General features: G+C 43.7%; 1 protein-coding gene across 1 annotated transcript in view; it reads left to right on the plus strand.

The window, feature by feature from the left end:
* Positions 1-13,916, plus strand: part of LOC115115930 (contactin-5) — a gene marked incomplete at its 5' end in the record, with an annotated part of 417,179 nt that overhangs the window by 365,849 nt on the left and 37,414 nt on the right. The window contains one exon of the mRNA XM_065000650.1: positions 11,707-11,941. Within this exon, the coding sequence (XP_064856722.1) occupies positions 11,707-11,941 (235 nt within the window). The remainder of the gene's footprint in view (positions 1-11,706; positions 11,942-13,916) is intronic.

Consider the following 13,916-nt stretch of genomic DNA (forward strand, 5'->3'; position numbering starts at 1 on the left):
CTAGGTACAAGGTGATCTAGGTACAAGGTGCTGTAGGTACAAGGTGCTGTAGGTACAAGGTGATGTAGATACAAGGTGCTGTAGGTACAAGGTGATGTAGATACAAGGTGCTCTAGGTACAGGTGATGTAGGCACAAGGTGCTCTAGGTACAAGGTGATCTAGGTACAAGGTGATCTAGGTACAAGGTGCTCAAGGTACAAGGTGATCTAGGTACAAGGTGCTCAAGGTACAAGGTGATCTAGTTACAAGGTGCTCTAGTTACAAGGTGATCTACTTACAAGGTGCTCTAGTTACAAGGTGCTCTAGTTACAAGGTGCTCTAGGTACAAGGTGCTGTAGGTACAAGGTGATGTAGGTACAAGGTGATGTAGGTACAAGGTGATGTAGGTACAAGGTGATGTAGGTACAAGGTGATGTATATACAAGGTGATGTAGGTACAAGGTGATGTAGGTACAAGGTGATGTAGGTACAGGTGATGTAGGTACAAGGTGATGTAGGTACAAGGTGATGTAGGTACAAGGTGATGTAGGTACAGGTGATGTAGGTACAAGGTGATGTAGGTACAGGTGATGTAGGTATAGGTGATGTAGGTACAAGGTGATGTAGGTACAGGTGATGTAGGTACAAGGTGATGTAGGTACAGGTGATGTAGGTACAAGGTGATGTAGGTACAGGTGATGTAGGTACAGGTGATGTAGGTACAGGTGATGTAGGTACAAGGTGCTGTAGGTACAGGTGATGTAGGTACAAGGTGATGTAGGTACAGGTGATGTAGGTACAAGGTGATGTAGGTACAGGTGATGTAGTTACAGGTGATGTAGGTACAATGTGATGTAGTTACAGGTGATGTAGGTACAAGGTGATGTAGGTACAGGTGATGTAGGCACAGGTGATGTAGGTACAGGTGATGTAGGTACAGGTGATGTAGGTACAAGGTGATGTAGGTACAAGGTGATGTAGGCACAGGTGATGTAGGTACAGGTGATGTAGGTACAAGGTGATGTAGGCACAGGTGATGTAGGTACAGGTGATGTAGTTACAAGGTGATGTAGGTACAAGGTGATGTAGTTACAGGTGATGTAGTTACAGGTGATGTAGGTACAAGGTGATGTAGGTACAAGGTGATGTAGGTACAAGGTGATGTAGTTACAAGGTGATGTAGGTACAGGTGATGTAGTTACAGGTGATGTAGTTACAAGGTGATGTAGTTACAGGTGATGTAAGTACAGGTGATGTAGGTACAGGTGATGTAGGTACAGGTGATGTAGTTACAGATGATGTAGTTACAGGTGATGTAGGTACAGGTGATGTAGGTACAGGTGATGTAGTTACAGGTGATGTAGTTACAGGTGATGTAGGTACAGGTGATGTAGTTACAGGTGATGTAGTTACAGGTGATGTAGGTACAAGGTGATGTAGGTACAGGTGATGTAGGTACAAGGTGATGTAGGTACAGGTGATGTAGGTACAGGTGATGTAGGTACAAGGTGATGTAGGTACAAGGTGATGTAGGTACAAGGTGATGTAGGTACAGGTGATGTAGGTACAAGGTGATGTAGGTACAAGGTGCTCTAGGTACAAGGTGATGTAGATACAGGTGATGTAGTTACAGGTGATGTAGGTACAAGGTGATGTAGTTACAGGTGATGTAGGTACAGGTGATGTAGTTACAGGTGATGTAGGTACAAGGTGATGTAGTTACAGGTGATGTAGGTACAGGTGATGTAGGTACAGGTGATGTAGGTACAAGGTGATGTAGTTACAGGTGATGTAGGTGCAAGGTGATGTAGTTACAGGTGATGTAGGTACAGGTGATGTAGTTACAGGTGATGTAGGTACAAGGTGATGTAGTTACAGGTGATGTAGTTACAGGTGATGTAGTTACAGGTGATGTAGGTACAAGGTGATGTAGGTACAGGTGATGTAGGTACAAGGTGATGTAGGTACAGGTGATGTAGGTACAAGGTGATGTAGGTACAAGGTGATGTAGGTACAAGGTGATGTAGGTACAGGTGATGTAGGTACAAGGTGATGTAGGTACAAGGTGCTCTAGGTACAAGGTGATGTAGTTACAGGTGATGTAGTTACAGGTGATGTAGGTACAAGGTGATGTAGTTACAGGTGATGTAGGTACAGGTGATGTAGGTACAGGTGATGTAGGTACAGGTGATGTAGTTACAAGGTGATGTAGTTACAGGTGATGTAGGTACAAGGTGATGTAGTTACAAGGTGATGTAGTTACAAGGTGATGTAGTTACAAGGTGATGTAGTTACAGGTGATGTAGGTACAAGGTGATGTAGGTACAGGTGATGTAGGTACAAGGTGATGTAGGTACAGGTGATGTAGGTACAGGTGATGTAGGTACAAGGTGCTCTAGGTACAAGGTGATGTAGTTACAGGTGATGTAGGTACAGGTGATGTAGTTACAGGTGATGTAGGTACAGGTGATGTAGGTACAGGTGATGTAGGTACAGGTGATGTAGTTACAAGGTGATGTAGTTACAGGTGATGTAGTTACAGGTGATGTAGTTACAGGTGATGTAGTTACAGGTGATGTAGGTACAAGGTGATGTAGTTACAGGTGATGTAGGTACAAGGTGATGTAGTTACAGGTGATGTAGGTACTGGTGATGTAGTTACAGGTGATGTAGGTACAAGGTGATGTAGTTACAGGTGATGTAGTTACAGGTGATGTAGTTACAGGTGATGTAGGTACAAGGTGATGTAGGTACAGGTGATGTAGGTACAAGGTGATGTAGGTACAGGTGATGTAGGTACAGGTGATGTAGGTACAAGGTGATGTAGGTACAAGGTGATGTAGGTACAGGTGATGTAGGTACAAGGTGATGTAGGTACAAGGTGCTCTAGGTACAAGGTGATGTAGATACAGGTGATGTAGTTACAGGTGATGTAGGTACAAGGTGATGTAGGTACAGGTGATGTAGGTACAGGTGATGTAGTTACAAGGTGATGTAGTTACAGGTGATGTAGGTACAAGGTGATGTAGTTACAAGGTGATGTAGTTACAAGGTGATGTAGTTACAAGGTGATGTAGTTACAGGTGATGTAGGTACAAGGTGATGTAGGTACAAGGTGATGTAGTTACAGGTGATGTAGGTACAAGGTGATGTAGTTACAAGGTGATGTAGTTACAAGGTGATGTAGGTACAAGGTGATGTAGTTACAGGTGATGTAGCTACAAGGTGATGTAGTTACAAGGTGATGTAGTTACAAGGTGATGTAGTTACAGGTGATGTAGTTACAGGTGATGTAGTTACAGGTGATGTAGGTACAAGGTGATGTAGGTACAGGTGATGTAGTTACAGGTGATGTAGTTACAGGTGATGTAGGTACAGGTGATGTAGGCACAGGTGATGTAGGTACAGGTGATGTAGGTACAGGTGATGTAGGTACAAGGTGATGTAGTTACAGGTGATGTAGGTACAAGGTGATGTAGTTACAGGTGATGTAGGTACAATGTGATGTAGTTACAGGTGATGTAGGTACAGGTGATGTAGTTACAGGTGATGTAGGCACAAGGTAATGTAGTTACAGGTGATGTAGGTACAGGTGATGTAGTTACAGGTGATGTAGGTACAGGTGATGTAGGTACAGGTGATGTAGGCACAGGTGATGTAGTTACAGGTGATGTAGTTACAGGTGATGTAGTTACAGGTGATGTAGGTACAAGGTGATGTAGTTACAGGTGATGTAGGTACAAGGTGATGTAGTTACAGGTGATGTAGGTACAGGTGATGTAGTTACAGGTGATGTAGGTACAAGGTGATGTAGTTACAGGTGATGTAGGTACAGGTGATGTAGTTACAGGTGATGTAGGTACAAGGTGATGTAGGTACAGGTGATGTAGGTACAAGGTGATGTAGGTACAGGTGATGTAGGTACAGGTGATGTAGGTACAAGGTGATGTAGGTACAAGGTGATGTAGGTACAAGGTGATGTAGGTACAAGGTGCTCTAGGTACAAGGTGATGTAGATACAGGTGATGTAGTTACAGGTGATGTAGGTACAGGTGATGTAGGTACAGGTGATGTAGGCACAGGTGATGTAGTTACAGGTGATGTAGTTACAGGTGATGTAGGTACAAGGTGATGTAGTTACAGGTGATGTAGGTACAAGGTGATGTAGTTACAGGTGATGTAGGTACTGGTGATGTAGTTATGTAGGTACAGGTGATGTAGGTACAAGGTGATGTAGTTACAGGTGATGTAGTTACAGGTGATGTAGTTACAGGTGATGTGGGTACAAGGTGATGTAGGTACAGGTGATGTAGGTACAAGGTGATGTAGGTACAGGTGATGTAGGTACAGGTGATGTAGGTACAAGGTGATGTAGGTACAAGGTGATGTAGGTACAGGTGATGTAGGTACAAGGTGATGTAGGTACAAGGTGCTCTAGGTACAAGGTGATGTAGATACAGGTGATGTAGTTACAGGTGATGTAGGTACAAGGTGATGTAGGTACAGGTGATGTAGGTACAGGTGATGTAGTTACAAGGTGATGTAGTTACAGGTGATGTAGGTACAAGGTGATGTAGTTACAAGGTGATGTAGTTACAAGGTGATGTAGTTACAAGGTGATGTAGTTACAGGTGATGTAGGTACAAGGTGATGTAGGTACAAGGTGATGTAGTTACAGGTGATGTAGGTACAAGGTGATGTAGTTACAAGGTGATGTAGTTACAAGGTGATGTAGGTACAAGGTGATGTAGTTACAGGTGATGTAGCTACAAGGTGATGTAGTTACAAGGTGATGTAGTTACAAGGTGATGTAGTTACAGGTGATGTAGTTACAGGTGATGTAGTTACAGGTGATGTAGGTACAAGGTGATGTGGTACAGGTGATGTAGTTACAGGTGATGTAGTTACAGGTGATGTAGGTACAGGTGATGTAGGCACAGGTGATGTAGGTACAGGTGATGTAGGTACAGGTGATGTAGGTACAAGGTGATGTAGTTACAGGTGATGTAGGTACAAGGTGATGTAGTTACAGGTGATGTAGGTACAATGTGATGTAGTTACAGGTGATGTAGGTACAGGTGATGTAGTTACAGGTGATGTAGGCACAAGGTAATGTAGTTACAGGTGATGTAGGTACAGGTGATGTAGTTACAGGTGATGTAGGTACAGGTGATGTAGGTACAGGTGATGTAGGCACAGGTGATGTAGTTATGTAGTTACAGGTGATGTAGTTACAGGTGATGTAGTTAGTTACAGGTGATGTAGGTACAAGGTGATGTAGTTACAGGTGATGTAGGTACAGGTGATGTAGTTACAGGTGATGTAGGTACAGGTGATGTAGTTACAGGTGATGTAGGTACAAGGTGATGTAGTTACAGGTGATGTAGGTACAAGGTGATGTAGGTACAGGTGATGTAGGTACAAGGTGATGTAGGTACAGGTGATGTAGGTACAGGTGATGTAGGTACAAGGTGATGTAGGTACAAGGTGATGTAGGTACAAGGTGATGTAGGTACAAGGTGCTCTAGGTACAAGGTGATGTAGATACAGGTGATGTAGTTACAGGTGATGTAGGTACAGGTGATGTAGGTACAGGTGATGTAGGCACAGGTGATGTAGTTACAGGTGATGTAGTTACAGGTGATGTAGGTACAAGGTGATGTAGTTACAGGTGATGTAGGTACAAGGTGATGTAGTTACAGGTGATGTAGGTACAGGTGATGTAGTTACAGGTGATGTAGGTACAAGGTGATGTAGTTACAGGTGATGTAGGTACAGGTGATGTAGTTACAGGTGATGTAGGTACAAGGTGATGTAGGTACAGGTGATGTAGGTACAAGGTGATGTAGGTACAGGTGATGTAGGTACAGGTGATGTAGGTACAAGGTGATGTAGGTACAAGGTGATGTAGGTACAAGGTGATGTAGGTACAGGTGATGTAGGTACAAGGTGATGTAGGTACAAGGTGCTCTAGGTACAAGGTGATGTAGATACAGGTGATGTAGTTACAGGTGATGTAGGTACAAGGTGATGTAGTTACAGGTGATGTAGGTACAGGTGATGTAGGTACAGGTGATGTAGGTACAGGTGATGTAGTTACAAGGTGATGTAGTTACAGGTGATGTAGTTACAGGTGATGTAGTTACAGGTGATGTAGGCACAGGTGATGTAGGTACAGGTGATGTAGGTACAAGGTGATGTAGGCACAGGTGATGTAGGCACAGGTGATGTAAGTACAAGGTGATGTAGTTACAGGTGATGTAGGTACAAGGTGATGTAGTTACAGGTGATGTAGGTACAGGTGATGTAGTTACAGGTGATGTAGGTACAAGGTGATGTAGTTACAGGTGATGTAGGTACAGGTGATGTAGTTACAGGTGATGTAGGTACAAGGTGATGTAGGTACAGGTGATGTAGGTACAAGGTGATGTAGGTACAGGTGATGTAGTTACAGGTGATGTAGTTACAGGTGATGTAGGTACAGGTGATGTAGGCACAGGTGATGTAGGTACAGGTGATGTAGGTACAGGTGATGTAGGTACAAGGTGATGTAGTTACAGGTGATGTAGGTACAAGGTGATGTAGTTACAGGTGATGTAGGTACAATGTGATGTAGGTACAAGGTGATGTAGTTACAAGGTGATGTAGGTACAAGGTGATGTACAGGTGATGTAGGTACAGGTGATGTAGTTACAAGGTGATGTAGTTACAAGGTGATGTAGTTACAAGGTGATGTAGTTACAGGTGATGTAGGTACAAGGTGATGTAGGTACAGGTGATGTAGGTACAAGGTGATGTAGGTACAGGTGATGTAGGTACAGGTGATGTAGGTACAAGGTGCTCTAGGTACAAGGTGATGTAGATACAGGTGATGTAGGTACAGGTGATGTAGGTACAAGGTGATGTAGGCACAGGTGATGTAGGTACAGGTGATGTAGGTACAAGGTGATGTAGGTACAAGGTGATGTAGGTACAGGTGATGTAGGTACAAGGTGATGTAGGTACAAGGTGCTCTAGGTACAAGGTGATGTAGATACAGGTGATGTAGTTACAGGTGATGTAGGTACAAGGTGATGTAGTTACAGGTGATGTAGGTACAGGTGATGTAGTTACAGGTGATGTAGGTACAGGTGATGTAGGTACAGGTGATGTAGGTACAGGTGATGTAGTTACAAGGTGATGTAGTTACAGGTGATGTAGTTACAGGTGATGTAGTTACAGGTGATGTAGTTACAGGTGATGTAGGTACAAGGTGATGTAGTTACAGGTGATGTAGGTACAAGGTGATCTAGTTACAGGTGATGTAGGTACAGGTGATGTAGTTACAGGTGATGGTAGGTACAGGTGATGTAGTTAAGGTGATGTAGTTAGGTGATGTAGGTACAAGGTGATGTAGGTACAGGTGATGTAGGTACAGGTGATGTAGGTTACAGGGTGATCTAGGTACAAGGTGATGTAGGTACAGGTGATGTAGGTACAAGGTGATCTATGTGCTCTAGGTACAAGGTGATGTAGGTACAGGTGATGTAGGTACAAGGTGATGTAGGTACAAGGTGCTCTAGGTACAAGGTGATGTAGATACAGGTGATCTAGTTACAGGTGATGTAGGTACAAGGTGATGTAGGTACAGGTGATGTAGGTACAGGTGATGTAGTTACAAGGTGATGTAGTTACAGGTGATGTAGGTACAAGGTGATGTAGTTACAAGGTGATGTAGTTACAAGGTGATGTAGTTACAAGGTGATCTAGTTACAGGTGATGTAGGTACAAGGTGATGTAGGTACAAGGTGATGTAGTTACAGGTGATGTAGGTACAAGGTGATGTAGTTACAAGGTGATGTAGTTACAAGGTGATGTAGGTACAAGGTGATGTAGTTACAGGTGATGTAGCTACAAGGTGATGTAGTTACAAGGTGATGTAGTTACAAGGTGATGTAGTTACAGGTGATGTAGTTACAGGTGATGTAGTTACAGGTGATGTAGGTACAAGGTGATGTAGGTACAGGTGATGTAGTTTCAGGTGATGTAGGTACAGGTGATGTAGGCACAGGTGATGTAGGTACAGGTGATGTAGGTACAGGTGATGTAGGTACAAGGTGATGTAGTTACAGGTGATGTAGGTACAAGGTGATGTAGTTACAGGTGATGTAGGTACAATGTGATGTAGTTACAGGTGATGTAGGTACAGGTGATGTAGTTACAGGTGATGTAGGCACAAGGTAATGTAGTTACAGGTGATGTAGGTACAGGTGATGTAGTTACAGGTGATGTAGGTACAGGTGATGTAGGTACAGGTGATGTAGGCACAGGTGATGTAGTTACAGGTGATGTAGTTACAGGTGATGTAGGTACAAGGTGATGTAGTTACAGGTGATGTAGGTACAAGGTGATGTAGTTACAGGTGATGTAGGTACAGGTGATGTAGTTACAGGTGATGTAGGTACAAGGTGATGTAGTTACAGGTGATGTAGGTACAGCAGGTGATGTAGTTACAGGTGATGTAGGTACAAGGTGATGTAGGTACAGGTGATGTAGGTACAAGGTGATGTAGGTACAGGTGATGTAGGTACAGGTGATGTAGGTACAAGGTGATGTAGGTACAAGGTGATGTAGGTACAAGGTGATGTAGGTACAAGGTGCTCTAGGTACAAGGTGATGTCCCCAGGTGATGTAGTTACAGGTGATGTAGGTACAGGTCATGTGGCTACAGGTGATGTCACAGGTGATGTCTCTCAGGTGATGTATTACAGGTGATGTAGGTACAAGGTGATGTAGTTACAGGTGATGTAGGTACAAGGTGATGTCGTTACAGGTGATGTAGGTACAGGTGATGTGGATACAGGTGATGTAGGTACAAGGTGATGTAGTTACAGGTGATGTAGGTACAGGTGATGTAGTTACAGGTGATGTAGGTACAAGGTGATGTAGGTACAGGTGATGTAGGTACAAGGTGATGTAGGTCAGGTGATGTGAGGTACAGGTGATGTAGGTACAAGGTGATGTAGGTACAAGGTGATGTAGGTACAAGGTGATGTAGGTACAGGTGATGTAGGTACAAGGTGATGTAGGTACAAGGTGCTCTGGGTACAAGGTGATGTAGATACAGGTGATGTAGTTACAGGTGATGTAGGTACAAGGTGATTGTAGTTAGCTGTGGTGATGTAGGTACAGGTGATGTAGGTACAGGTGATGTAGGTACAGGTGATGTAGTTACAGGTGATGTAGTTACAGGTGATGTAGTTACAGGTGATGTAGGCAAGGTGATGTAGGTACAGGTGATGTGGTACAAGGTGATGTAGGCACAGGTGATGTAGGCACAGGTGATGTAAGTACAAGGTGATGTAGTTACAGGTGATGTAGGTACAAGGTGATGTAGTTACAGGTGATGTAGGTTACAGGTGATGTAGTTACAGGTGATGTAGGTACAAGGTGATGTAGGTACAGGTGATGTAGGTACAAGGTGATGTAGGTACAGGTGATGTAGTTACAGGTGATGTAGTTACAGGTGATGTAGGTACAGGTGATGTAGGCACAGGTGATGTAGGTACAGGTGATGTAGGTACAGGTGATGTAGGTACAAGGTGATGTAGTTACAGGTGATGTAGGTACAAGGTGATGTAGTTACAGGTGAAAGATTTAGATGCAATGTTCCACTGATGTAGGTACAAGGAATGATTTGTAAGTCGCTTACAAGGTGATGTAGGTACAAGGTGATGTACAGGTGATGTAGGTACAGGTGATGTAGGTACAGGTGATGTAGGTACAAGGTGATGTAGGTACAAGGTGATGTAGGTACAAGGTGATGTAGGTACAGGTGATGTAGGTACAAGGTGATGTAGGTACAAGGTGCTCTAGGTACAAGGTGATGTAGATACAGGTGATGTAGTTACAGGTGATGTAGGTACAAGGTGATGTAGTTACAGGTGATGTAGGTACAGGTGATGTAGGTACAGGTGATGTAGGTACAGGTGATGTAGTTACAGGTGATGTAGGCACAGGTGATGTAGGTACAGGTGATGTAGGTACAAGGTGATGTAGGCACAGGTGATGTAGGCACAGGTGATGTAAGTACAAGGTGATGTAGTTACAGGTGATGTAGGTACAAGGTGATGTAGTTACAGGTGATGTAGGTACAGGTGATGTAGTTACAGGTGATGTAGGTACAAGGTGATGTAGTTACAGGTGATGTAGGTACAGGTGATGTAGTTACAGGTGATGTCCTAGGTACAATTGATGTTCCTTTCCCCAGGTGATGTAGGTACAAGGTGATGTAGGTCCAGGTGATGTAGTTACAGGTGATGTAGTTACAGGTGATGTAGGTACAGGTGATGTAGGCACAGGTGATGTCCAGGTACAGGTGATGTAGGTACAGGTGATGTAGGTACAAGGTGATGTCCTTACAGGTGATGTGGTACAAGGTGATGTAGTTACAGGTGATGTAGGTACAATGTGATGTAGGTACAAGGTGATGTAGTTACAAGGTGATGTAGGTACAAGGTGATGTACAGGTGATGTAGGTACAGGTGATGTAGGTACAGGTGATGTAGGTACAAGGTGATGTAGGTACAAGGTGATGTAGGTACAAGGTGATGTAGTTACAGGTGATGTAGGTACAGGTGATGTAGTTACAGGTGATGTAGGTACAAGGTGATGTAGTTACAGGTGATGTAGGTGACAGGTGATGTAGTTACAGGTGATGTAGGTACAAGGTGATCCAGTAGGCCTACAGGTGATGTAGGTACAAGGTGATGTAGGCCTTCAGGTGACCCGTAGGTACAGGTGATGTAGGTACAAGGTGATCTAGGTACAAGGTGATGGGTACAAGGTGATGTAGGTAACAGGTGATGTAGGTACAAGGTGATGTAGGTACAAGGTGCTCTAGGTACAAGGTGATGTAGATATCAGGTGATGTAGTTACAGGTGATGTAGGTACAAGGTGATGTAGTTAAAGGTGATGTAGGTACAGGTGATGAGGTTACAAGGTGATGTAGGTACAAGGTGATGTAGTTACAAGGTGATGTAGGTACAAGGTGATGTACAGGTGATGTAGGTACAGGTGATGTAGGTACAGGTGATGTAGGTACAAGGTGATGTAGTTACAAGGTGCTGTAGGTACAAGGTGATGTAGGTACAAGGTGTGGTAGGTACAATGTGACGTAAGTACAAGGTGCTCTAGGTACAATGTGCTGTAGGGACAAGGTGATGTAGTTACAAGGTGCTCTAGGTACAATGTGATGTAGGTACAAGGTGCTCTAGGTACAATGTGATCTAGGTACAAGGTGATCTAGGTACAATGTGATCTAGGTACAAGGTGATCTAGGTACAATGTGATCTAGGTACAAGGTGATCTAGGTACAAGGTGATGTAGGTACAAGGTGCTGTAGTTACAAGGTGCTCTAGGTACAAGGTGATGTAGGTACAAGGTGATGTAGTTACAAGGTGCTGTAGGTACAAGGTGATGTAGGTACAAGGTGATGTAGGTACAACTGTCTGTATTATGATATTGTAAGCTAGATACGAGCGGCGAGATTGGCTCCTGTAAGGATCCTTCTTGAATACAATACAATTATTAATATCTACAGCAGGCTGGGCTGATTTTTGAACATATGAATTAATTTATGAATGTAAATGAATGTATTCAGATATTTAAATGACCAATGTTGTGGTCATTGATTTGGGTTGTATATCCAATCAAATAAAACTGTATCTCTTTCCTTGTTTTCCAGCCTGTGTCTGAGGAGTTCCAGAATGGCGAGGGCTTTGGCTACATCGTGGCATTCCGAGCCAATGGTACGCGAGGCTGGAAGGAGAAGATGGTGACATCAGCAGATTCCACTACATACAAGTACAGAGACGAGACCTTCCCTCCCCTCACGGCCTTCGAAGTGAAAGTGGGCGTGTACAACAACAAGGGAGACGGACCCTTCAGTGGTGTGGTCACTGTGTACTCTGCAGAGGGAGGTGAGTTCTTGCACTCACACATCTAAGGATGACTTTGCAGGTGTTGGGAAGGTTGACGTTCTTCAAAGTGGCTCCTTCACCCTGTTTATCTAATGTACTAGTGTCTGCTGAGGGGTGGACATCTTATGTCATGTCCTATGAGTTCTTATGTCATGTCCAATGAATTCTTATGTCATGTCCAATGAATTCTTATGTCATGTCCTATGAGTTTTTATGTCATGTCCAATGAGTTTTTATGTCATGTCCTATGAGTTTTTATGTCATGTCCTATGAGTTTTTATGTCATGTCCAATGAGTTTTTATGTCATGTCCTATGAGTTTTTATGTCATGTCCTATGAGTTCTTATGTCATGTCCAATGAGTTCTTATGTCATGTCCAAAGAGTTATTATGTCATGTCCTATGATCTCAGAAGTCTAAAGATCAAAAGAGCACATCTTAGTCATCTAGCCAATGGGTTGATTTGTTGGCTTTGGAAATGTAAAACAGTTATGCAAAGAGAAGGACCTCCTACATTTAGTCCTCCAATCATTGTATGTGTTGGGTGAATGAAGCTCACTGATTAAGTAAGGAACTCCCCTCACCTGGTTGGTTGTCTAGGTCTTATAGAGTGACTGAACCAGGGAACTCCCCTCACCTGGTTGGTTGTCTAGGTCTTATAGAGTGACTGAACCAGGGAACTCCCCTCATCTGGTTGTCCAGGTCTTATAGAGTGACTGAACCAGGGAACTCCCCTCACCTGGTTGTCCAGGTCTTATAGAGTGACTGAACCAGGTAACTCCCCTCACCTGGTTGTCCAGGTCTTATAGAGTGCCTTAACCAGTGAACTACCCTCACCTGGTTGTCCATGTCTTATAGAGTGACTGAACCAGGGAATTCCCCTCACCTGGTTCTCCAGGTCTTATAGAGTGACTGAACCAGGGAATTCCCTCACCTGGTTCTCCAGGTCTTATAGAGTGACTGAACCAGGGAATTCCCCTCACCTGGTTCTCCAGGTCTTATAGAATGCCTGAACCAGGGAATTCCCTCACCTGCTTCTCCAGGTCTTATAGAGTGACTGAACCAGGGAATTCCCCTCACCTGGTTCTCCAGGTCTTATAGAGTGACTGAACCAGGGAATTCCCATCACCTGGTTCTCCAGGTCTTATAGAGTGACTGAACCAGGGAATTCCCCTCACCTGGTTCTCCAGGTCTTATAGAATGCCTGAACCAGGGAATTCCCCTCACCTGGTTCTCCAGGTCTTATAGAGTGACTGAACCAGGGAATTCCCCTCACCTGGTTCTCCAGGTCTTATAGAGTGACTGAACCAGGGAATTCCCATCACCTGGTTCTCCAGGTCTTATAGAGTGACTGAACCAGGGAATTCCCCTCACCTGGTTCTCCAGGTCTTATAGAGTTACTGAACCAGAGAGTAAGAGCCAAAGCGAGTGGGTTCACTCCACCTAAAATCTGTCCATGTTCAAGTTTTTCTTTTTCTTTTGGAAAAAGTCATATTGCAACCTATGTGTTGTGATAATTGTGTTGTTTGCTCTATAATCTGTTAGTTCATGTGCCTTGACACAGTGATATATAGGCCTAAATGCAGAGACAGTAAGAAAACACGGTTACAGAATAAATTCAACCACACCTTTGTTTCATCACAAAACCAGAGAGCTGTCCGGTGGAGTCCACAAAGCATATTGTATGTAACAAACAGTTACATGACCTACAGCGCGGTCAAGCAAGTTAATGTTTCTGAAATGTTTAAGTAAACAACCATTGATTTAGAACCACAGAGAGTTACCGCAATTCTACTAGAAAACAGGAGCTGCCGCAACTATTCCAGCACTATGTCAACAACAGGAGCTGCCTCCACTATTCCAGCACCATGTCAACAACAGGAGCTGCCTCCACTATTCCAGCACCATGTCAACAACAGGAGCTGCCTCCACTATTCCAGCACCATGTCAACAACAGGAGCTGCCTCCACTATTCC

Source organism: Oncorhynchus nerka, linkage group LG14, assembly GCF_034236695.1.
Source record: "Oncorhynchus nerka isolate Pitt River linkage group LG14, Oner_Uvic_2.0, whole genome shotgun sequence".
NCBI classification, from domain to species: Eukaryota; Metazoa; Chordata; class Actinopteri; order Salmoniformes; family Salmonidae; genus Oncorhynchus; species Oncorhynchus nerka.